The 26,470-nt window shown below is 47.9% G+C and overlaps 1 protein-coding gene across 3 annotated transcripts in view; it reads right to left on the bottom strand.

The window, feature by feature from the left end:
• PLEKHA7 (pleckstrin homology domain containing A7) overlaps positions 1-26,470 on the bottom strand; it is a 206,453-nt gene that overhangs the window by 64,175 nt on the left and 115,808 nt on the right. For all 3 annotated transcript variants that reach the window (XM_079788148.1, XM_079788149.1, XM_079788150.1), the window contains 5 exons: positions 21,586-21,669; positions 8,020-8,131; positions 7,123-7,227; positions 4,451-4,523; positions 2,984-3,084 (listed from right to left, as the gene is read on the bottom strand). In XM_079788148.1, the coding sequence (XP_079644274.1) occupies positions 2,984-3,084; positions 4,451-4,523; positions 7,123-7,227; positions 8,020-8,131; positions 21,586-21,669 (475 nt within the window). The remainder of the gene's footprint in view (positions 1-2,983; positions 3,085-4,450; positions 4,524-7,122; positions 7,228-8,019; positions 8,132-21,585; positions 21,670-26,470) is intronic.

Below are 26,470 nucleotides of genomic sequence, written 5' to 3'. Positions count from 1 at the left end.
TTTCCCAGGGAAGTTCCTTGGACCCTGGGCTGGGTGGGGATGTTTTGTGCTCCAGATCCTGGACCCGAAGGGCCAAGCTTGCTCAGAGGTGACCAACAGGCCGAGGGTGGCCGTGTATCCAACAGATCTTTGGGGAGGTGCCCCAGCTGAGCCAGCAGAGTAGGGCGGATGTCTCAGAGAGCCTGGCTTGGCTCACCCTGCAGATCTGGCTGTATTCAGGGTCCATCTAGCATCTAGCATCCCTGGTCATGAGTAGGGGCTGCCAGGCTGCAGGCACAGTTGCGGGGAAAGACCAGTAGAGAACCATAAAACCTTTCAGTCTGTGCTTATCTACCACTACAGATAAAGCTGAATGATCTCAAGCAAGGTGCCCTAGCAACACTCAGAGAATTCCAGCTCTGGAAATAGAGAAGAACTGACAGTAGAAACAGGCATAAGGCTCTTGACACCAAATACTGTCCATTCTTCAGTATGCCCAAGAACATGGATCCTGCCCTACCCAGGGGACACCCCCTCTGACCCCTAAAAAGGACAGTCGGGGAAAGAGATGCTGTAACCCAAAGGGAAAGGGTACCTTTTCATACTCAGGAAAGCACAGTCCTTTCTGGAGAACCAGCTGAATCCCACCAGATCTGCCGGCAGTAGCTTTTCTCTGCTCTCAGACCCTAAGGGTCTCCCTGAAAGTCCGCCCCCACCCCCACACCCCGCCCAGCACATGCATGTCTTCCGTCTCCCAGACAAAAAGATTTTTCTTAGTAGAGTCTAAGAAAAAAAATTTAAAGAAAAGAATCTGACACATAAAAGATGTTTTCCTAGAATCTATTTTCACAACTCCTCAGAAAGTGTTAAGATGGAATATAAATAGATATAAGTTATTTCAGAATATTCCAAATGCTACCCGCCCCCCCCGCAAAATCACTTACAACATCATTACCCAGATTGCTTGCCCCAAAGCAACACTTGACCCTAGGAAGGAAGGTTTTCTGAGCAAAAGACCAGCCTGAAACCTATTGAACAAACTGGTCTCAGAGCCCACAATAAGCAGGAGAAACTTCTGAACGATTAAAGAGAAGAATGTTGCTAAAACAATAACAATGAACATTAAGTCTAATCACCTCGAATCCCTGACCATGTGCGTGCAGGAGGTAACCAAAATAAGAGGAAGAGAAAGAAATTGCCTTCCCTCCCTGGAATTCAATTGAAAGAGGACATAGTTCAGGTTTGAGGTCTGTCTCCATCATCTTCCAGCCCTGTGACTTTGGGCGAGTGTCTTCAGCGCTCCAATCCTCATGTCCCTGACCTATAAAATGAGGCTAATAATACTGACCTCACCAGCTCCCCCACAAGCACTCAGTGAGCCAACATGGATAAAAGCACTTCTCAAATCATCAAAGGTCTTGCAGATATAAGGCAATACCATATAATGCAACACGAAGTGGGAGAGCATCCAAGAATCAAACCACTGCAATTCTGGAGTCATGAGGAAAGTGACAGTCAGGGGAGAGAGACAGACAGCTCACACCTGTCGATGAACAGAGCTGAAGCATAAGCTCGGGAAGGAGGTGGAGGAAAATGAGACTTGACTTTCCAACCACCACAGTGGACCCCAGAGCAAAATGCTGATGCAGACAATCACTTGCCAACGATGCCTTTGGACACTACATACCAACACTTTCCTTTAACCCTCCCAGAGAACAGAAGGTGTTTTTTTGTGTGCCTTCCATGGTCCTTTAACTATCTGTGGCTGGGAAACTTGACTTTTTTTAAAAAAATACATTTTATTGATTTTTTTTTTTTAAACAGAGGAAGGGAGAGGGATAGAGAGTTAGAAACATCGATGAGAGCGAACCATCCATCAGCTGCCTCCCGCACACCTCCAACTGGGGATGGGTCCGCGACCAAGGTACATGCCCTTGACCTGGAACCCTTCAGTCCTCAGGCCGACGCTCTATCCACTGAGCCAAACCGGTTAGGGCTTGACTTTTGTTCAACTCCTCTTTAGTAGCTACTGCCTAGTACTCATCTTGTACCCTCAACATGGAAATAGCCAAGCTATATAAGTAGTGTAGGCAGGAGCCCAGACCCCAGCTTGAATGCATGTCATTGCCTCGTATCCTGAGCAGCGTGAAAGGTGTTCCCTGTGGTTACTGGCACCAGCAGCCACTTGCTTCAGTGAGACTTCCACTCCAACTGCCAATAACGTTTGACCTTCAACCCCTCCACCCTCACCATCCCCAGGAGCCTAAGAAATATCAGCAGTGGAGGAATTGTGGAGGCCACGGAAAGAGAGGGCCTCAAGGTTCCCCAGGTTTGGGCCTGACCACACCTTCCCGGAGCCTCCGCACCGGGCTGTGAAGATGCCAGAGGCTGACAAAGGATGGCCCTCAGTTATCCTGGCACCACGCACTCCACACGGCATGGCGATGAAGGAAATAGAAAAGGGGTTTTACGGGGAAAGGGATTTCCCTAGGAATCTCCAATGATCCAGAAAGTAAACCAAATTTGATTCTAATTGCTTTGCGGCAATATACTAATAAACAAAATGGCCAAACCTGAAAATATCTTCGAAAGGCAGGCCCCCTAACCCTGATTCTAAATTTTCATAATATAATTGATATAAATCCCTTAGGCGGGACCATCCTTTGCACTAAATGGCTGGAGGCTAGTTAGACTGGCTGATTACAGGGATAAGAAAGCAAGAGAAGGGCTGTGTCCAATCTGCAATCACAGGACTAACAGAGAGAGGAAAAGAGGGGTCTAAATATTTGAGCAAGGCTGGGGACTCAGCAGCTCAGATCCAAATGAAAGCGCTTGTGATGTGATATTACTCCTGTGTGAAGAATTTATAACTGTTAACATGAGTGAAACTCTCTAGCTTAACTTCTTCCCCCTCCCCACAAAAAGAACCGCTTTTAATAAAGCCTTATTTGGGAACACAGTTTCCTAGGATGGCGTGTGAGCCCTAGAGGAGAGGGGGCAGTACCTTAAAGGAATACTTGCGACTTATGCGGTCCTCCGGGCCCACCGGCGATATGACGTAGCTGGGCAGAGGAATGCTCCCAAGGACCACTTCTTCTCGGCTGTCTTTGAACGGAAAAACACATCAGAATAGCCTTCTGTGGCACCTCCCTCGGGCTGGTCCACCCCACTGCCCTCGTTCAGGGCTCCTTCTCTCTCCCCAGGATGACTGCCTTCACTGACAGTCCACGCAGCTGTTCCCTGGGACCTTTGACTCAGACAGGGCCCCCTCCCTAAGGGCTGAAACAGGCATGTAAACACACTCAACTCAACTGCTAACTCCTGAAATACAACATATGCCAAGTGCTGCGGGAACAGAGGCAGGGGCGACACACAGTTTGAGGATGTCGAGACTTCGGAAGGTAATATGTAAAGTGTCTTCAAGGATGGGGAAGGGCGTTCTGGATGGAGCAAACCTCACAGGCAGTTAGAGCATGTGTGAAGCATCCTACCTTTCACCTCCATCCTCCTCCTCCTCCTAATATCGTCACACCAGAGGCCACTTCCTAACGACAGTGGTCCTGTCTCTCTCCTACTCAAAGGCACTTTGGACACATACTGCCCACTGGACACAGAACGAAGCCAACTTCCTCTACCCGGTCTCACAGCCCTTACCCACCTCCTGAGCCTCATCTCCTGGTACAGCCTCCATGTGAGACTCACTCTGGCCTCACAGGTCTGTCACTCCACCTACTTCTGCTTCTAGAACTTTTACTCAAGTTATTTCCTCTGCCAGCAATGTCCATTCCCCGCCTTCCCCCTGTCCCCCCAACACAAGCAAAGCAGTACCTATCCTTCAAAGCCCAACTCAAGTCCTATCTCTCCTAAGAAGCCTCCCCAAATGCTCCGACGTGCACTTGACTCCTTACGTCCCCTAAACTGCCTAAGCACTCCGGATGCCTTCTAAAGCACCTATCACTCCCAATCTTGTCTTTAAAGTAGGCTATCTCTTCCTCCACACTTTGAGGCATACCTTCCTTCTCACTGCTGCACAGCCTACCTCTATGTACTGGGGCTCCATAAATGTTCATACGGCCAACTCAATCCACCAGCTGTCCATCCAATATCCCAGTGGATAAATCCAGATAACAGGTTACAAAATACAATGGTTTACCTATACTTCCCACCTCTCCAGATTACGTCAAAGGTGTCCTTGTGTCCTGAGCGGGGCAGAAACGGACACAACTCCAGATCCTGAGACCCTAAGTAGTAGCACACTAGATCCTGTTTATTTTAACTCAATAAATGGAACTTCCAGAGCCGGGACTTGCAAACATGATGTCACCAACCATCCATATATGTAAAAGTGAACAGCTCGGCAGATTAGCAGGTTACTAATTAGCTCAGTCACTGAATCTGGGACAAGCACCATTTGCATCACCTCACCAGCCCCTCCAGCACAGAGCCCATGGTGGCTTGAGCCTCAGCTCACCTTTATAGTAAAACAAGCAATAATCAGCAAGCACAAACCACCTCCTTTTCCACAGCCTCATCCCAGAACTGTCCTGCAAAGCAAAGAAAAGGAATCAGGACAGTGTCTGAGCATACTGTTCCCCTTCCCCAATCTTGACTTGCCCATATTCACTCTCTCTTTCAAGAAATTAATGAATTTTTATTTCATAGACATTCTTTCACTAGGAAATTAAATTTTAGATTCAGTGATGGTTGAGCCCCAGGAAGTTTGTTGTTGTTTTTTTCTTTTCCTGGAAACACATTCATATATTATAAGCATCCTTCTTTTAGAAAGAAATACATGGATTCAAAAATACAGTTCTTCCTTTAAGAATGAAATCAGCTTTTAAGAAAAAGTTTTGTTTAATTAAATGCTATGCTGTAAAATGCCTTCACTTAAGCTGATTAGAAAACTGATTTACACATTATGGAACCAAGAGTTTAAGTTAGCAAATTAATCAATGAAGCAAAGTTCTCATTTGATTAAGTTCAATTCTCCACCACAAGAGACTGATTTTTTTTCTACCGTAAGAGACTGTACTTTTCTTCCATTCAATTAAAACAACCTGGATTTTCTTGCTATCAAATTGTTTCATAATAAGAATCTGACTTTACTCTTCTAAAATGTAAATCATTATATTTATGAAAGCCATTTTAGGTGAATGTGAAAATTTTTAAGAAGACATAATCACAGTAGGAAAATAGTAGTGTTTTAGGATCAGTTTATTCCTAAACCTAGGAAAATTCCAGAGCCTTTTTAGCTGTTAAAATTGTGTTCCTTCTGCAAAAGTTTTTGACAGGTTTAAATTTTTTTAAAAAGCCCAGCTGGCATGGCCCACTAGTTGAGTGTCAACCTATGAACCAAGGGTTCATGGTTTGATTCCCAGTCAGGGCACATGCCTGGGTTGTAGGCTCAATCCCCAGTGTGGGCATGCAGGAGGCAGCCGATTGATGATTTTCTCTCTCATCAGTGATGTTTCTCTCTCTCCCATCCCTTCCTCTCTGAAATCAATAAAAATATACCTATTTTTTAAACTAGACAGTTTCTAAACCTAACAACATGAAGTCTGTTCATTCTTTACTTACTGAAGTGCTAAAAACAAATTTAATTTGCTGAGTTCACACATTTCTTGGTTTTATTTTTTGCATTGACCAGATAATTTCTAAGCATATGATAGTTGCTTTGTTTGGAAAACTCCTCTCCACCCTTCCATACCTGGTTCAAACGTCACTTCCTCTGGGAAGCCTTTCAGGATTCCCCCAAGCACAGCTACATTCTCTCTGCTGTGTCCACAGGGCTCCACACAAACCTCTGTTACAGTCACAGCACAGCCAAGGGATTAGGGGGTGGGGCTTGGGGAGAATTATTTATAATTCCTTCCTTTTCCCTCCACATTTCAAAGGACCATTCTTTTATTTAATGGGCACAGAGATGCAAATGGAAAAAGTCAGAGGGTTAAATTACTCTGGGGAGAAAAGAGATGAGCAGGAGTAAGAAAGCAGAGTGAGAACAGAGCTGTGAGGGGAGGGGTATCTTTAAGAGTGGGGTGGTGCCAGAGGAGTGGTGACAGAAGAGGCTGGAGAGCTGTGGGAGTTGCCATGGGGATCAGAACTGGGGAGACAGATTTCATGGGGACTTTTATGGATTTCTTCTGTGTGGTGTGCAATGTAATGCCCTCCTGTCTTCCCATAAATCCTTTAGTAAAAATTTACATCATTGCTTTTGGAGTTGGATTTCCTTTTTTTTCAGGTAACATGATATATGAGAGAATGTGCTGAGTGAGGGGATGACATGGGAGACATGTGTCTATTTGTGTCTCTCCCTCCCTCATTCCCTCCCTCCTGCAGACCTTTAGTTCCTCAAGGGCAGGAACCACATGTTATTCATCTCCTTATACCTGCTGTGAGAGCATTGAGAAATGGCAGGATGAATGGATGGATGGATGTATAGCAAGAAGAGAAGGAAGGAGACAAGAGGGACATGGTCTCTGGCCCTGGGTGCTCACAGACACTCCATGGCCAGAGGGCCAGAGGCAGAGCAAGTGATGGGGAGGACAGAGATGAAGGATGGCCTCGGGGCGATGGAGCTGACTGGGAGGGCTTCAGTGACTGGATGGATGTGGGAGGAGGAGGAGCTGGTGGTAGTGCTGAGGTTTCAAACTGAGACCCAGAAAAGCAGATTTGGGGGGTGGGGTGGAAGAGGTGAGGGTGAGGAGACGAAGAGCTGAGGTTGGCTGATTTGGAACTTGAGGTGCTAGGGGGCTAGACTGGAAAAGAGGAAAAACAGGGATTTTTCGGCCCAATGATAACGAAGACTCTAACATCAGGAAGGCAAGTGCTGGTGGGAAGGCTGGATTCGTGTTGGCCCACCCACACCAGCGCCTGGGTCCCAGCGCAGCAAAGAGCACCAAGGGCCAAAGTGGGCAAGTGGGTTTGGGGAGGGAAGCTGTAGCCATTGAGGGGCGAGTCTACTCATAAAAACGAACAGCAAATTGCTCAGTGCAGTCAGTGGGCAAAAACTACCTGCTTCAGACAAACTCAGGAATAGAACACTAATTATGAGCCTGTCCCCAGCTCCCAGGAGCCAGGGTAAGGAAAGAAATCAGCAAGAGCAATCCTATCCTCCCCGCCCTCCCTCCTCGGCCTCCTCACCTGCTTGTGCAGCCAGCCCCTCACCACCACCGGAACATTGGGGTTCCTCCGAATGGCTTGGTCCCTCTTCCCAAAACTGTGGACTTTATTGCTGGACTTGATGATCTAGGGAAAAGCAGACTTGAACTCTAGCAGCTGCGAGGATTTAAGGAGGCACCAAAAAAAGCACATGTGTGATGGGAGAGCTGCAGGCTCCCTCGGCCTAACTCTCCGTGCCAGCGCCCTTTGATCAGAAGAACAGCGAGGAGACATGGGCCAGGCATGCACATGGCCACAGCCCTCTAATTAATAGGCGAGCCCCAGACCTGGCAAGCTTCCCATCTGGGTCACAGAGGAAAAAATTTAAAGGGATATTTCAATCAACTTCCACCAGCAGCTGTTGGCCCCAATATGTCCTCCAGCTTTCTGGAAACAAAGCTACTTTTTGGTCCCAGACTTTGCCAATCACCAGCTATGTATCCCTGCTAGCCGGGGGCGGTCTCAGCACCTCTCCCCTGCAAGGCTGGCTCCTTTCCCTGCTCCTCAGTCAGTGCTCCCAACAGCTCGAGCACAGAAACCTCTGGGCCTTACTCAAGGGCCCCCTTCCTCGGGGCCATCTGTCACAAATTCCTCCAGGCCGCCTCTAACACACATGTCCCCTTTCCAAGATACGCCTGGAAAATGAAGATGCATCCAAGGGCCTAGATGCCAGTCCTGGTTCTGTCAACAATCCCCTGTTTTCTTGGACAAGGGACACGCCCCCAACTGGCCTCGATTTCCCGATCTATCGTTGCGGGAGAATACTTCTCATGTGTCTCCTTCACAAAACTAGGGTCAAGGTCAAATGGGCTTCTGATTACAAAGGGGCTTGGCAACTCTAAGAGAGGGGAGAGAAGGCGTGAGCAGCCAGGAGCTCACCTTGGGGCCCGGCTTGGCCTCCACGGTGGACGTGGTCCCAGTTGTGGACGTTTCGCTGACCATGCTGGACGGTCTTTGGTTTCTCTCTTGCTTCGACATATGTGGATTTGGCCTATGAGGGAGATAGGAGAATCTAGTGAGTAAGTGCCAGACTGCGGTAGGAAGTGGAATCTGAGATTTATTCCTGCTTAGAACTGGTTGATGGGCCTTAGGCAACCTAGGACCGACCTTTTGGGGACCACTTGACTCCAGATTGCAGCCTGAGGGCCGCGATGCCCAGCCTACCCACGTGCTTCATGGAATCAAGAGGATGATAGAGGGTCTCATCTCCACAGCATGACACCCCACAAAGGGGCCAAGCAGTCTCCCTGCCTGCTGTCCTAAGGTCCCCACATTTACTCTTACTCGCGTGTCTATGGCAACTGCCTCATCACACGGTCACACACCACTCTTCACAACAAGAGCAATCCATACCCCCCCCCCACACACACACACCTCCATTTCCCTGGCTCACAAAAGAAGCTGCTTATAATTAGTAACAAGAAATCACTTGTGAGCACATCCACACCCCCAGATACACACAGAGACGCACTTACATAAACGCCAGTAGGGCCTGCCTCCCAAAATAGACTACTCAACAAAGAGTCCTATTCTGGGAACACTCTAGTCACCCCAAAATAGAGCCATTGGAGATATTAACCCCTTGAGCCAGGCCTGGAGAGCAGGAAGAATGAAGCATGCCTGGGTCCCCATGAGGACCCGGGGTACATCCCAATCAGCATCCAGCAACATCATTCTTCCCTCTTGCCCTGGAGGACCAGCACTTTAGGGACAACACTCAAGAGACGCCTTGCAGAACCCTTCTCACCTGCCTCCACAGAGCCCCAGCATTTGCCAGTTTTTCAAAGCAGCGAGGCCGCAAATGCCTCCCCACAAATTCAATATTATCCTTGAACGGTTCGGGGCTGATGCCCAGATGCTGCTAACTATGGGACCAGTGTGCCTTCCTCAAAGCGCAAGTCCCAGAGGAGGCTGGGTTTTGTCCACTGCTCTGCCAGGCAACAGGGTCCAGGCGGCTGCAGGAAACTGAGGCTCTTTGCCTGAGGAGTGGAGAAAATCGGATCTGGAGGCTGGGCCAGGACCCCTCAGAGATGGAGATGGAAGATCCAGGCAGGACACAGCTGAAGACGGAGCGCTCTGATGGCCTTTCTCCAGCCTCCCCTTTACAGAGGTGCTACGAGGGAAAATCCTAGTTTCCACCTTAGAGATAAAACAGGCGGCTTCCTTGAAAAAACAGTGCTGCTCGAAGAATAAGCGATCCTTCCCACGCCCCAAGCCAGAGCCCCGGGACCCTGCACCATCAGGGAGGTTCTTCACAGAAGGACCACCAGCTTTCCAAGGGGCTGGGTCCTGCCGGATGCTTGGCAGCTGGAGATGCAGGTCCCTCAGGCAGAAGGCTCACTCACTGGCTCCTTATAGGCTCAGGCACTCACTCTAGATTCCCCGCCTCCATCCCAGCCAGACTTTTGTCACTGCTCCCACTCAGAGAATGTCCCCACACTCAGCCCCACTCTGCTGGCAGAGGCTGTGTCTCGCTGCTGGCAGAGGCTGCGTGCAGCAGGGATCCTCGCCGGCTGCTGGTGGGCAGGGGCTCTGAGAGGCCGCCTTGTCTCGGCCCTGCCTCCAGAAAGAACTATGTCCCTAACGCCTTCCTGGAACCTGGTCTTGCCTGACTTTTCAGATTTCTAAGGTGTGAGTCAAGAAATCTCAGGTCACCTCCGTTATGGCACCCATCTCTCTAAGCCAGGGGTCCTCAAACTTTTTAAACAGGGGGCCAGTTCACTGTCCCTCAGACCGTTGGAGGGCCGGACTATAGTTTAAAAAAAACTATGAACAAATTCCTATGCACACTGCACATATCTTATTTTGAAGTAAAAAAACAAAATGGCAAAAACACCCGCATGTGGCCCATGGGCCGTAGTTTGAGGACGCCTGCTCTAAGCTAGAATTCAGCACTTAATGTGTAACAATGAAAAGGGTTTGGCTGAGATTTTATCAAGTTTAATTTGCTCCCACTTAAGACTTATTCAAGACTTATAGAGAATATTTGAGAAATATTAAGAAAAAAAATCTGAAAGAAAAAAAATCACCATAGTCCCATTACCCAAAGGAAAATCATTTTTCTAATACTTGTTATATTTACTTTCATTGGTTTTTATATACCTGTTTGTTGTTTGCTTGGTTTTGTTTTGTTTTTGTTTTTTTGGGGGGTTGGCTTTTTGTTTTTATATAACTGTGATCACACTGTTTGTGATTTTGCATCTTTATTAAGAAAACTTATTATAAACATTTTCTCCATTCCTTTAACTCATCCACATCATTTCAAATGACTGTACCGGATTCCATCCATTAGATGCAAAAACCACTCTTCCACTGTGGGGCAGAGAAAAGAGGATCTGGATTTGTGACTGCCCAGGAAATCCAGGACAGAGGGCCACTTGGCCATTTCTGCACCTTACCTCTGGAGCGCTAACTTTAATCGTCTTCTTGCATGCCACCCCCGTCTCCTCCCCACACTGGCTTCTGAAATGCTGGCTGAAATGTCGAGGAGCTCCCAGGCCAACAGCACAGGAAAAAAGATGCCTGCCCTGCAGCGCCGGGTGAGTGAGGACAGAGGGTCCAACCACCACTCAGGGAGCCAGCTGCGAACATATTTCAGCCGGAGGAGACGTGGTTGCGGGCCCAACACTGAACATCAGTGAGGGGCAGGGCGGGGAGGGGGGGTGTCGCATGAAGACAACTCCATTCTTCATGCCTACAGAGACCTCTGCTAAGCCACACCCAGAGAAAGCTGGCTTGTAAGGACATATGACTGAGGTCCACACTAAATCTTCCTGCAGGGAGGGGACCATTGTTGTCTCTACAAGTAAAGAGTGTGTCTTCGCCAGGGCTCCCTGGTATCCAAAAATGAGAATATAAAAAAAAAATCTCAAAAACAATTTTCTCACTTGGCTGAAAAGCTGGTTCTGTTGGAAACTTCTAGAGGGTGTTCACCACACCGTTTTAAGCAACGGGAACATCAGTGGCGCCCGTGTGAAGCCTCCAGAAGAGACAACACTGAAGGGATCATCACTCAAGTGGAAGTACGCCTTCTGGTACATTTGCTTCAGTCAGTTACATCTTAGGGTGTGTCCCCACTTTATTTTTAATTTTTTGTTAATCCTTACCTGGGGATATTTTTTTCCATTGATTTATTTTATCTTATTTATATAATTATTTTTAGAGAGAGAGTTAAAAGGAGGGGGAGACACACAGAGAGAGAAACATTAATATGAGAAAGACACATCAATTGGTTGCCTCCAACATGCGCTCCGACAGGGGCCAGGGATCAAGCCTGCAACCCAGGTACGTGCCCTTCACTGGAATCGAACCTGCAACCTTTCAGTCTGCAGGCCAATGCTCAGCTAGGGCGGGATACCCCCTCTTTAGAGCCTGGTGGGAAGACACTGATTTGTCCTCAACTCCTCAGACCAAAGTATACTCCCGGCAAGTTTCACCCAAGAACCCTCCACGTCCCCCAGAGAAGTGCATGTGCCCTGAGCTGAGCAGCTGGGAAGATGGCTCGGTTCCCAACAGCCTGCCCTTAGGCACGGGAGTCACAGATCTCTGGAGAGGAGACAAAACCTTGCACATGCTGTGGGGAGGCAGACTCTCGTGTCATTAAATAAAACCTATTAACTTAAAAGCCTGTTTGCCAGGTTTCTGAGCTATCTGGATTCCCAAAGTACAGTGGGATGAGGTGAACAAAGACTTTTTCCTGGATCTGGGCTACACGAATGCCGGTTATTTTGCTGGAAGGCTCTGGGCTGAAGCTCAAAACAGTGAGCTGGAGTTGTAACTCAATTGCCTCCCATCTGAAGGGAACAAATGAAATTAGGACCAGACAACACTCAGTCTGGAGAAGCTCAATAGGAAAATGACTCCATTGTACTCTGCACTTCCTCAAGGATGTGTCAGGTGAGCCTGGGCAGAGAATTACTCTCTTGTCCTTCCGTTTCTCTGTCAGTAAAAGGAGCCGCTGCTGCTTCCTACGTATAAATGCACACAACACTGACAGAGGGGGCAGGAAAGGGAGGCTCTAATTCGGAAGCTATTTCTTTCTGTTGGGTCTGAACTTAGGTGGGTTTGGTTGATGGGATCCTCAGCTGCCTCTCAGTCAACACTGAGAAGAGGAGCAACCGAAGTGGAATCACAGCAAGACCCTTCCCTACCTACCGCCATCACAACAGGTAGGTCACCAACCCTTAGGGGCAGGTACACAAGGTCAAGCAAGCAGAGGGGCTGGGCTATACTTGTCCAGCACCTACTATGTGTCAGGCACTTTGCCCACATTATCTCCCTTGACCTGCAAAGCCAGTTTTACCATCTCCATTTCATAGAGGAGGAAACGGAGGCTCATAGATACATGATTTGCCCAAAACAGAAGTTGGACTCCAAAAACCTTGGGCCAGAGACACCAGCCCACAGCCAAGTCCCCAAGTCTGACAGAAGCAGGCTTTTGCTCTTCTCAGCTACAAGACTAATCCCCAAACCCAGAGGATCCTGGGATGCTGGAAGGACCAGGAGCCCAGAATAACTGGGTCTCAACAAAGCTCTGCAGCTGACGACTCCTCCACCAAGTCACATCGCTCCTCTGGGCCTCAGTTTCCGTTACTGTAGAATGGGGTGAAAACTACTCTTATCTCACAAGGCAGTTGTATGAATTGAAACACTTAGAAAACCATGAAGAATTACTCTAAACGAAAAGCAACTTGTGACCGTCCCCAGTGGATACCCCACAATTTAAATCTTATTTTTTATTTCCAAGGCACTTCTCTCTAGAAAGCTCAAGATGCCAAAAAATTAACTTCTGAGCAACGATCATTTCCTATAAATGCCCCTATAAACACTTGATGTGGGGCTTCTTTAAAATGTAGTAGCCTTGTGGCTGGGGGACTGGACTCCCATCCTGTCCCCGGGGGAATAATAATGCCAGGAGTCTTCAAGGTGAGGATAGGAGGTTAGAAAGCTGTGGGGAATCGGGAATCTCTTACTGAGAAGATATCATGAGATGATACCTATATTCCATTAATTCCTGGAAAAATAGGCCCCCAAATTCATGCTCTGTCTTCAAGGATCCTACACAGAGAACTCAGCTAAAACTATTGCTATGAAAGGAGGCACATTCAAAAACAACCAGCAAATTTTTTAAGATGCTGACACCCACCACCTAAGGGGTATGGAAAAGCAAGAATAAAAGGAAGTTCTTGTCCCAAACAGGCAGACTCCTCCACACCCCCTCTTCCCAGAGAAAGACACACACAGAGACAGACCGCCTACCCTTACTGTACACTCCCAACACCCTGGGGAGCTGTCTGACACGGGTTTTCATTCAGCAGCTATGGCCTCATTACTCAACTATGGCTTTGTGTGTTCTTTCCCCTTCCCCCACAATCCTCTCTGGAACACAAGCTCCATTTCCCTCCGCCTCTCCACCCGGGGAGCTGGAAACCAGCCCAAACAGCACCCCTCATCTGTCATGAAAATAATCCAGTGAGTCTCTGGGCTCCCCCCACCCTCGCTCCCCAAACCCCAGCACTTCCCTGAATTCGGCCTGAGTCCCGCTCGGCCAAATGACCCTGGGCCAGTCCCTTCCGCTGTCCAGGGTGCACGTCTGTCTATGGGAGAACCAGACCTTGACCTCTGCCATTCCTCCCGCCTCTGCTCTGCTGTTTCGGACGTGCTGCAATGCTAGCAAGAGCCTCTGGCGAGCCCTCTCCGGCCTGTCTGCTCCTCCTGGCTCTCCAGGCAGCCACTTCTCTCCGTGGGAAACAACCTTTCTAATGGAGATCTGGGCACATCCCAGACCAGGGGAAGGTAAAGGAGAGGACAGGGAAGTCACAGGAGGAAGCAAAATGCCTGTTTGCAAGCGGCAGCTTCCTTTCCACACCCAGGGAAGCCACCATGCAGCATTTTCACCCAGCACAGACAGAGCCGGAGACACGGTGGCCGTGTGGCAGTGACTGCAGCCCGTGCCAATGTTCCTCGCAACATCAACATCAAAAGCCAAGCCAACACCCAGATGTCTGAATGAACTAAGGACACTATCACCACCTCTTCCCCTACCTGTGACTGTCGCCAGTGCAGTCTCCTAGTCCTAGACCAAGAAGGAAAACTGAACAGTCTAAGTTTCTGTATCTGCTTGCCAGGTGTTTCCCTTTTTCCTCCTTTTCTCTGCTGTCATGGCAACCAAATGCAACAGGCAAAGCCAGCCCAAGACTGTCAGTCCAGAGTGACGAGGTAATGGCTATACAGCCACAGAGCAACACGTAGGCCTCACAGCCCAGGGCTCAGCTGATGAGCAGCAGGACAGATTCTGCCTCCCTGCTCCATAGTACACCCCCACCCCATCCTGTGCTCCAGTCTCTCACTATCAGCTTTTACCAATTTGTAACTGCAGGAGGGAAGGGAGACAGCCATCTCCCAGCAGCAGGAGATACCCCACCCCCAGGCCCATAATCGGCACCCACCTTGGAGAGCCTGCCCTGCAGCCTGCAAAAGGAACCCCCAGAGAGGTCAAAGGTAAGGAAGGTAATGCTTACCTTCAGCAAGACAGCCTTTTAAGTGTTATTCTCCCAACACCACTCATAACATTCCAGGCGATCCCAACTTGTAGTTCTTTTCCAAACGATCCAATGAGGAAAGAGAGGGCCGCTCGGACCCCAAGGGAAGGAACAAGCTAAACTCACTAGGATGCCCTGAGAGGCAGGCTAGGCCAGAGTCCTCTCCTTGTTAGGAAACTCCAAGGACATCTTGGGTGCCTGGCAGCTGGCTTCTGAGCACAACAGCAGGCATGTGAACTTCCGGAGCGCATACTCTCTCAGCGAGGCCCCCCCTCCACATCAAGAGCTTGACAGAGCCTGGGGATCAGCGTGCACAGCCTGCCGTCAGTCAGCTGCCAGCGTCAAGGCTCCGGAATGCTTCTCTCCTCTTCACCGAGAGCTGCAGAGGCGTCTGTCAGCGGCTTCCCGGGCAGACCAGCACCGAGGAGAAAAAGGCTCCCATGCAGATCACCAACCACCAAAACCACAACCTGGAAGTTCCTTGTGCCAAGGCTTACCCCTCCAGGAGGGCCCCTGTGTGTGGCCCTTTAAGCCACAAAGGGGCAACCACAAGCTCCCAATTTGAAAGAATCGCTGAGAATCAGGAATGAAGCTTAAAAAGAGGAGCCCAAATGATCCAATCACTGGAAACGAGGCCCTGCAAAAAGGCCTGCTAACGTTTTCTGAAGAAAAGACTACCAAGGAGGCTTAGCGATTTCCAAACAAGCGTGAAGTTATTAGATCAAATGTCATTACAATTTGATACAATTACAATGAAAATCTCTCAGCAGCCGTCCCCTACTTAAGTTACCACATCAAGGCCCGAGCACAGCCAAGGAAGGGGACTGTCTCTTGAAGATCACTGAAATGACAGGCAGTATGTGTAGTGGTCAGAGGCACCGCATCTGGGGCCAGACTACCTGGATTCAAATCCTAACTCTCATTCATTGGCTGTGTGACTTTTGGCAAGACTCTTAACCTCTCTGTGCCTCAGTACCCATGATAATAATGGTATCTTCCTCAGGTGACTGTTATGGAAATTAAATTCATATATGTGAAGCACTTAGAAAAGTACCTGGTAATAAACAGTAAGGGCTATACGTGTTAGCTATAAAATGATAACAGTGTTATCATTCATGAAAAAGCCAACTCTTAGACTCTAAGAGGCAGATTATGTCATTTAATGTTAAAGATGAAATTCCAGATCCTGAAACAAAGGATGCTGGAAAATCTCTTTCCTAGAAAATTGTGACTGAGCTGAAATTGGCCTGCCTGTAACTTTTACTCATTGATCTGATGCCTGCCTTTGGCAGCCACGCAATCAATGTTCCCCACTTCCACTAGCCAGTCCTTCTTGAAGACTTACAGCCCATCCTCCTTCATCTTCTCTCCTACAAGCTAAACATGCTAGGCCAGGGCTTCTAGACCACTCACCATGATGGTCCCCCTCCTCAGGGGAATCTCAATTGCTCAACATCCTCTTGAAATTTATTACCTAGAGCACAGAGTTTATGGCCTGGCACAGTGGTCGGCAAACTCATTAGTCAACAGAGCCAAATATCAACAGTACAACGATTGAAATTCCTTTTGAGAGCCAAATTTTTTGAACTTAAACTTCTTCTAATGCCACTTCTTCAAAATAGACTCGCCCAGGCCGTGGTATTTTGTGGAAGAGCCACAGTCAAGGGGCCAAAGAGCCGCATGTGGCTCGCGAGTCGCAGTTTGCCAACCATGGGCCTGGCATATCCTTGGAGCTCCATAACTTGAAATGAACAAATGAAGTAGTCCACAATGCCACGATACACCAGAACTATTCTCCCCTTTCTTTATACGTTGTACTTTTCCTAATGCTGCCTGGGCTTATATTAGTTTCTCCAACAGAGATTTCCACATGCCTGTCGGCTTGGGTGTGTAGGGGTGTCCCCTGGGAACAAGGCTGGAAGACCTGTTGAGTGACAATGAATTTGGTTCTGACAGTGAACTCGGTAGCATAACAGAAAACACTCTAGTCATGTAGTAAACTAGTCATGCAGCAAAAGAAGCTTGTCAGTGACAGATTTGAAAGGTCCTGCTTCCCTTAATAAATCTTGACTGTGGATTAAGTGTAGTCATTGGTGCTGACCAATAAATATTTCTAAATTCTAAACTAGTGGCCCGGTGCACGAAATTCATGCACGGGAGGGGGGGGCGGGCGTCTCTCAGCTCGGCCTGCACCCTCTCCAATCTGGGACCCCTCGGGGGATGTCTGACTGCCGGGGGTTGTCCCGGTGGGATTGGGCCTAAACCAGCAGTTGGACATCCCTCTCACAATCTGGGACAGCTGGCTCCTAACCGCTCACCTGCCTGCCTGCCCAATTGCCCCTAACCACTCTGCCTGCTGGCCTGCTCACCTCCAACTGCCCCCCCTGCCGGCCTGCTTGCCCCCAACTGCCCCCCCTGCCGGTCTGATTGCCCCCAAATGCCCTCCCCTGCCAGCCTCATGGCCCCCAACTGCCCTCCCCAGCCAGAGACCCTCCGCAGCCCCGTGCCTGGCCCGGCCAGAGGCCCTCTCCGCGGCTGGGTGCAGAGCGTTTGCTTCATCGCTGGAGCGACGATGCAAGCATTCCGCGCTATGGGTGCCGCCATCTTTGTGGCAGAGTGATGGCCAATTTGCATATTCCCTCTTTATTAGATAGGATCTCTTCCCAGGTGCATGGTAGAAATGCACTTCCCTGCCCCTTTGAAGTTAGGTATGGTCATGTGACTTGCTTTAGCCAATGAAATGTGAGTGAAAGAGCCAGTGCACAATTCACTAAAGTTCCCTTTGGCGATCATGAAGCAAAGAGATGGAGCTTCCCTCAGTAAAGGTGACAATTAAGGTTTCTTTCTTAGTAAAAGTGAGAATAAACCTTAATTGCTTTAAGTCACTGAGATTTTGTTTCATATTGTTATCATAGCAGACCCTAGCCTATCCTGACTAATTCTGTATTACTGACACAGTAACTAGAATACTCAGACCTATGTCCTTTGGATCCACCAAAACATAGCTTTCACATTTTCTTCTCCATGCTTCTAATATGCAAGATGAAAAAGCATCTTTTAGTGGGCATGCACCTGTTACACCAACCAGCCAGGTGAGTTCACCTGCCAACAGTAGGGGAGATGTGTTATCTGTTCACATCAGTAATACTCTAAAGGAAGTCACAATGGAGACCTTTTTCTTTCTTCCCATAGAAAAAGAAACTGTTTATCTGATTCAAAGCCCTCTAAGATTATCACTGCAGCCCAAAGAATGATGGGTATCTGGAGGAGACTTAATGATGAGTGTAAGAATCTGGGAATAATTTAGGAGGGACGAAAACCTGAATCAGAATCACCTGAAGGTGTGTTAAAACTCAGGTTTCAGGGTCCTACTCCAGAGTCTCTGATTCAGGAAGTCTGGGGTAGGCTCGAGAATTTGCATGTGTACCAAGTTCTGCTTCAGAAACCACACTTTGAAAACCACGGCTCTAGAAGGATTCCCACCAAGAAACCAGGGTGAAGGCTTTGCAAGTAGAGAAACTGTGGCCCTAACAGATCCTCTTTGAAGAAGAAAAAGAGCCCTATTTTCCTTTCCACCCAACATAATCTGAGCTGATGTGTGAAGGACAAAAATGGTCCTCACCTTTCTTTCCTCCCCACACAACACACTACACAACAAAGTCAAGCTCCTCTTTACAAGTTTATAACAGTCATCTTATTCGTTGGTACTTTTTAAAAATGGTTTCATGCCTCACTCGCCCTCCAGAGCAGCGGTCGCCAACCTTTCGGACCTCACGGACCACCAGTGTTCTGCAGACCACCGGTTGGCGACCGCTGCTCCAGAGCTCCACCAGGAAGTAAATCCGAGTGTTTCAGGAGGAAGCCATTTAGATAATGGGCTGCAGCCTTCTCTCCAACCTTGTCTCCACACTCCCTTTCCCAAACCCCCACTACACATCCATTTTCTCACCCTCTGACCCCACCAAGACTGGTCACGCTTCCTTCAGCTGTGAACCACCCTCATACACGTGCACACTGATTCTTACTTATCTAAATCCTCCCCCTTCCTCCTGTTTAGGGCCAGGCACTTCAATAAAGTCTTCCCTCTCTTTCATCCCCATCACAGACAATCCATCACCATGTCCTGTCAATGTTACCTCCCAAGTATCTCCAGAATCCATCCAGTGCTCTTCAGTTTTCACTCTAACTCAGCTGGTACAGACCCCTCTCTCTACACTCACCCTCTCTGCCCTCGAGGGCTTTGTCCACGTTGTTCACGTGGGACTGGACAGGTCTCAATTTAAACAACAGACCTTCCCAGGATGGAGCGGCCTTCCACGATCCCTAAGCCAGGTTAGAATGGTCTTTTATCAACTCCCATTTAACCCTTTGTTTCCTTGGTCATGAACATGGATCACATTTGTGATCTTCTGTTTGATTATCTATCTTCCCTATTCAGCCGTCAGTTCTTCACAAGACAGGACCACATTCGCCTTCCTTGCTGCTGTGACTGCCGTCGGGCATCGCCCCTGACACAATGTAGGCATTCAGTAAGTATTTAGTGAGTAAGTGCAGGGATCACCACATCAGCTCATAGGAATCCTCCCTTCCTCTCAATGCCTGAAGCACTTTCTGCCTCCTTGAAGGAGTGTCTGGCCACACCGGTGCACCCCCACCACTCCAGATAAGCCAGCACTCCTTAGGACAGCCAGGAAATGGACTCTACAGGGAAACAGTGACCCTTGAAAAGAACATCCTTTCCTTGGAAACGGAAAGGAATTGAGACTAACTACAGAGATATTTTGGTAGAATACAAGAGGCTACCTTCCCAGAAGTAATCGGGGGACAAAGTCTTTGTTAACATGAGGAAAAGGAGGTATGTGTGACTGAAGTACTCAGTGATAAAAGTCTGCATTTTTCTAGACGTTGGTAACTTCCCAATTTAAGCATTCTGATGGATTCCCTATCCAGACCTTTCATAATGACAGGTGCCCAGGTCTCCAGGATGCCTAAGAAAGGGGGCTGAACCCAATGACCTCTCAAGAACTTCTGACCTGCAGGGTTCTATAAACAAATTCATTCCAAGCTGGAGTTCTTTACACAGCAATTCTTTCTCAAATTAGAAGACAAGATAGTCTTTGTCTTCCACTCATTCTCTAATAGTAATGCTTTCAGAGTCAGGCCCCAACCCCACAGTTTGGCCATCATGTCCCCTAGGCCACCAGCATAAAAATAATTTAGCAAGCAGCATCTGACTAGGGCAAGGTTAGACCTGACTAAAGAGATCAAGCTAGAATGACATCTGGCTTTTCTACTTCTAGCCATGCAACTTGGGGCAAGTGACTATTTCTCTGAGTCTCAGTGTCTTCATCTCTAAACGATGATGATGACCTACTCCTCAGGATTACCGCAGTAAATGAGGTATGCATGTAAAATCCCCAGCACAGAGTAAACATGCAAGGAATTACTGTAATTCAGGCGTCCTCAAACTATGCCCCGTGGGCCACATGCGGGTGTTTTTGCCGTTTTGATTTTTTACTTCAAAATAAGATATGTGCAGTGTGCATAGGAATTTGTTCATAGTTTTTTTTTTAACTATAGTCCGGCCCTCCAATGGTCTGAGGGACAGTGAACTGGCCCCCTGTTTAAAAAGTTTGAGGACCCTTGCTGTAATTATAGAATTCTAATTTTAAAAGTTCTGTAAAATAATTATTCTATGCTGAAAATACTACAGAGATAACATGATGTTTGGAATTTGCTTCGAAAGAATCTGGGGGGGAGTGCATAGATGAAATAAAATCAGTTGTGCTTTGAAAATTATTGAAGACGAGCAATGAATATATTGGATTTATTACTGTATCTCTCTACTTTTGTATATGTTTGAAATTTTCTATAAGAGAAAGTTTATACGTGTTAGTATCAAGGGAAATGCTGTAAAACACGAATACTGATAATTTATTTAAAGACCATATTTGGTCTAGGCCCGTGGTCGGCAAACTGCAGCTCGCGAGCCACATGCGGCTCTTTGGCCCCTTGAGTGTGGCTCTTCCACAAAATACCACGGCCTGGGCGAGTCTATTTTGAAGAAGTGGCGTTAGAAGAAGTTTAAGTTTAAAAAATTTGGCTCTCAAAAGAAATTTCAATAGTTGTACTGTTGATATTTGGCTCTGTTGACTAATGAGTTTGCCGACCACTGGTCTAGGTGATTGAACACAAGAAAAATAACTTGAAGGGAAAAAACAACGACACATAAAGCCAACATATCTATTAGTTTCTCAAACAGAATTGTTTTCTTGGAACAGAACGGCCTCCGATGAGAAGGGAACACAGCCACCTGCACAGGGTCTCTGCCTTCGTGTTTGGTTGAAGAACGCATCCTGCTTGGGCTGCGTGTGCCTTTGAGGTAGATGGCCCTGGGTGGGAGACCCATCTCTGAGCTCCCCCGAGGCCCTGCTGAAACGGGACAGAGGAACAAGAAAGTTCCTGTGTTGGGAAAAGCAAGCATGAGCTCCAAATGTCCAGGGTAAATGGGTGTCCCCGTCCTCCTTTCTTCTAAGCCCTGGCTTTGGGCTCTTACTTAAGGCTTCCTTTAGAGGCTGGTTCCGCTCAGTCTGAGGTGTATTTAAGGTGCTTTCACACCAGATGAATGTGTTAGATGTCACTTGAGGAAAAGAATTAGTTCAAGGGAAAGAGAGCTTTTAAGGGGCTCTGACAATACCAATCACAGGCATCCCCATGTCATCTCCCCCTTCCACCTCTTCCCACTGAGAGAAGTTCAGAGACTGCAGAACAAAGTTCTCCCATTTCACCAACCACTCCATGCCCCTCTAGCTGAGAGAGAAAATAGTCCAACAAGCTTTGTTTTGAGCAAATGCCTTTAAGCTCCCAAGCTCTGCCCGGGAAAGAGAATATTTAAAGTACTTACTCTTCTTGAAGAATAAAGTCACTGTTTTCTGGAGAAAACTGCCCACTCACAGGATGCCTGAATGCTGTGGTCTGCTGGTTATGGCTACGGAGACAGAAAAGGAGATAATGAAGGAACAGTCATATGAATGAAAAGGATTATAGACACAACAGGTCAGGAATGTCTGAGGACGCCTGATCATCACAGACGCCTCCCAGGGTGAGAAGGTGGGCCTTTCTGCTGAGAGGCACTGAATCTTTTTACAACCCAGCTGTATTCAAACACCAAGAACTTCCGGCTGAGCCCTCGCCAGGTAGCTCAGTTGGTTACAGCATCGTCCCGATACACCAAGGTTGCGCGTTTGATCCCCAGTCGGGGCACATACAAGAATCAACCAATGGCCCTGAGCGGTTTGGCTCAGTGGACAGAGCGTCGGCCTGTGGACTCAAGGGTCCCAGGTTCAATTCCGGTCAAGGGCATGTACCTTGGTTCGGGCACATCCCCAGTGGGGTGTGTGCAGGAGGCAGCTGATCAATGTTTCTCTTTCATCGATGTTTCTAACTCTCTATCCCTCTCCCCTCCTCTCTGTAAAAAATCAATAAAATATATATTTTTAAAAAGAATCAACCAATGAATGCATAAATAAGTGGAACAAACAAATCTGTGTTCTTTCTCTCTCTCTCCCCTCCCTCCCATCCCCTCCCTCTCTAAAATCAATTAATAAATAAAAATGCTTTAAAAAAAAAAAAAAAAAGAACTTCCAGCTCAGGTGCTAGAGGCCACCTAAGACGCAGGGACTTTAATTCTAGGGATGTCTTGGCTCCAGGAGAGCACTGCATCTCAGAGAGACATTCCACGAAGCACCGACTCCAACAAACGGAGCGGCTTAGCAAAAAGTTGCTTCAAGACGGCACGAGCTAAAACAAGAATGAAGGAAAGCAGACGGCCCTTTCAACAGCTCCCAAAACCCATGAACCAGGGAAAGAATTCTAAGAATTAACCACCCACCCAGAAAAAAAAAAATAACTATCTTCTTAAAATTCTTCTCCCTACTACAAAATGTCTTCACTTCAGTGATGGATATAAATGTATGGGCATGTCTCTGCAACATGACCTGCACGATTTCAACACTGCAGAGTTTCTACCACCCTTTTGAAGTTAGGAGGGATCAGCTTCCACGCCAAGCTGACAGGCACAACCAAAGTGTGTAGGTGTTTTGTGTATCCACAAAGCCTGCCTGGTTCTTTGAAAGGAAGGAGGAGCTGGCTCTAGAGACCGCTGGTTTGTTCCCTGAATAAACTAACCTAACCTCCTTTTTAAAAGTATGATTTGTTTGAAAATGTTTCCCCCAGTCACAAATCAACCCTTTGACAAATTTTAGAAAATATAGACAGAAAAAAGGTCACCCATGATCTCACCACCTCGACATATACCTTTGTATATGCTCCTTCCTAGCTTTTTAATTTTTTTCCTTCTATTAAAAAAAAAAAAGCTGTGATTTTACTGCATTTAGAAATCTGTATTCTGCTTTTATCACATCCTATGAACACAGAAATTTTCCTGTCATTAAGACTTCTTCATTTGAAACAGCTGAATAATAGTCTCATCATACAGATACAATTTTTTCTCATATCGCAAATTGTTCAAAAACTATTTCCTGGCCGTGTGTGTGCCATGCTCTGCTTTAGATGCTGCAGGGACAAGTGAAACCTTACCCGACAGCACTTTCGCTGTAGAAAGATGAACATTCTTCTAACGCTGGACATTTCAGGCACCCTCCCTGCCCCACTGTTATAATAAACTAGAGGCCTGGTGCATGAAATTCATGCACAGGGGATGGGGGCGTCCTCAGCCCGGCCTGCACCCTCTCGCAATCCGGGACCCCTCGGGGGATGTTCGACTGCCAGTTTAGGCTCGATCCCATCTCTTGCAATATGGGACTGCTGGCTCCTAATCGCTCACCTGCCTGCCTGCCTGATCACCCCTAACCACTCTGCCTGCCTGCCTGATCGCCCCTAACTGCTCGCCTGCCTACCTGGTTGCCCCTAACCACTCTGCCTGCCTGCCTGATCACCCCTAACTGCTCACCTGCCTGCCTGATCACCCCTAACCACTCTACCTGACTGCCTGATCGCCCCTAACTGCTCACCTGCCTGCTTGATCGCCCCTAACCACTCTTCATGCCTGCCTGATCACACCTAACTGCTCGCCTGCCTGCCTGATCACCCCTAACCACCTCTGCCTCAGCGCCCCCCCCCCCCCAACGGCAGCTTTGTCCAGAAGGATGTCTGGAAGGTCGTTCGGCTGTCCGATCTAATTAGCATATTACACTTTTATTATTATAGATACATCTTTGAGTATAGGCTTTTTCTGCAATTCAAATTATTTCCTTGGCTTAAAGTCCCAGGGGTAAGATGACCAGAGCATGGTCTTAAGGCTCCTAACACAGATGGTTAACATGTTTTCACTGTCAGAGTCCATCCATCATCTCAGTTTGTTGGTATTAAAGTGTTAGCCTCACCTCCAAGTTGAGCACTGAGCCAACCCAGAAACTAGTAGATTTAAATGAGCATAGCATAAAGGTTTATAAAGAAAAAAATCTCTAGGCCTACAAAGTTTTTCTTACTCTGCCCTGGAGCCTGGTTAGAGCACCCTGCGTGCTGGTGTCTGGGGTAAGCTGGCACTGAGGCTAGAACAGCCTAAATCCCAATAAGCCAAAGGTGAAGCAGGCAGAGCCAGGCTGCTCCCTGGTCCCAGACAAGCCCTTAGACTCCTATGCCCTCATCTGGCAGGCAGCATCCTGGTCTTCCCAAGACATGAGCATCTGAATAAGGGTGGGAAGCAGGCTCCCTTAACTAAACCTGTTTCAGAAATCCTTGCACCACGTAAGAGAGCCATCTCCATTCACCAGGGAATCTGGAAACACAAGCTCTAATCTAAGCCTGCCTCCTTTCCACCTGCAGGAGAAAAAGGCCCTGCTCATAATGGGAATAACAATAAAGAAACACCACCACTATCCACTCTCACTGCTTAAGGGTTCTCCAGTCCTAAAGCCTTTCCTTACCCATCTCAGCTATTAACACCGGCCACCCCATCTTATGAATGAGGAAAGGTGTCAGAGAGGTTAAGTGACTTGTTCAAGATAACTTCGTCAATCTGTGACAAGACTGGGACATGAGTCCAGGTCTTCTATTTCTAAATGGCATTCTCTTTGCATGATAACCTGCTGTCCCCTTCCCTTAGGAGTCTGTGGGGCTGGAAGCTTCCTGGCTGGTGATCACCCCTAAGGGTGACAGAAATCCCTAAAGACAAGGCATCAGGAAAATAGCACCATCCACTGCTCTCCCTGTCCTTCCCTCCTTCCCTCCTTCCCTCCTTCCCTCCCTCCCTCCCTCCCTCCCTCCCTCCCTCCCTCCCTCCCTCCCTCTCTCCCTCCCTCCCTCCTTCCCCTGTGCCAGGGCCAGGGTCTGACTGACAACACCAACGTGGCTCTCAGTAGCCCCCAAACAGCCTCTGGTCCTATCACAAAGTCAACTGGGTGGAACTCTGGTGGAATCAGACAAGAGCAAATCTTCTATGTGCTTGGAGCAGCATCCAGCATCAGCAACCACTTCACAGACACCACACAACCTTCATAGCAACTCCTGGGCTCCCCACACCCAACCTGTACAAGCTTGACAAAGCCCAGAGTCTTGGGTAAGTAAATCCTGAGCTGAACGGCGTAGGCACTAAGATGAAGTTTACATTCTAACGTTAGAAGGAAGATAGTTTTTTAAAGTGGACAAAAATACAGCTGTCATTTCACCAAATATAGAGGTAGCTTCCTAACGTTTCCTCCCTAATATGAATGCTGCCCTTTTTGCCAAAAAAAAAAAAAAAGGTATCAACCACAGCATCATTAGCATCATTCCCTGCATTTACACGAAGCCTTAAGTGTAGTCACATTCGTCACCGCATTGGACCCTCCCAAGTACCCACTGAGTTAGGCAGGGCAGGCATTTTTATCCCCATGTTACACAACAGGAAACAGGATTCGGGTTATGGGATGGTATTGAACACTAAATTTAAAGGGGAAAAAAGAGACTCATATGTTGAGAAAAGAGATGAACCAAAGTAATGCCTCCGAAATACTGTTTAAAATTTGATCATTTCTGATCAGACTCACCCAGCTTGCTAATGGCAAAGCTTCCGGTTCAGCATTTTTAGAGCAAAGGAGGAAATTTAGGTCCTTGGGCTATTTTATTTCATTTAATCTTCCCAAGTACCCTGTAGGGCAGGCTGTGTCTCATCACACCACGCCACGGGTGAGGAAAGGGAGGCGCGAAAAGGGTAGAGGACTTGCCCACAAGGACAGTCAACTCCTGCGTTCCTGCATCTCAGTCAACCTCCTCCCGATCTCTTTCTGCTACTCCAGACTCGCCCTTACAAACCAAGGCTGCCTAGTACATGCTGGAGCCCTCCACCCCTCTGGAGATTGCCAAGTGTCCTCACCTTTCCTGGTGTCTCCCCACCCCTTGGCCCAAAAGCCCCCCTCCTGTCCATTTCCTGATTTTCTAAAACTCACGAAGGATCTCATGTACTATAACCCTGTCGCAGGACGCATTTAGCAGGCACAGACAAATCCCCCGAAATACCTGTTCTTAAACCTGAATTGCCACCTTGCTCCTTGGTAGTGATGGAGATGGCCCGGCTGGAAGCCAGGTGGCTGGTCTCAGGGGAGCACAGAAACTCTCTCTCCTCCATACAAGGGCTTCAGTTTCTCGTTAGGCCACTGAGATAGTTAACTTGGCAAATGAGGCCAAACACAGCCCTCGCCTTTATTCTTCTATCCCGCTCTTCTCCCAGGAACAGCCCCTCCGCGCTGAACAGCAGCCAGTCTCGCCTGGGAGAGGACCAGGCAGCAGGA

Source organism: Cnephaeus nilssonii, assembly GCF_951640355.1.
Source record: "Cnephaeus nilssonii genome assembly, chromosome: 13".
Lineage (NCBI taxonomy): Eukaryota > Metazoa > Chordata > Mammalia > Chiroptera > Vespertilionidae > Cnephaeus > Cnephaeus nilssonii.
Note: the sequence above shows the minus strand (reverse complement) of the source record. Positions and strands in the feature narration are given on the sequence as shown.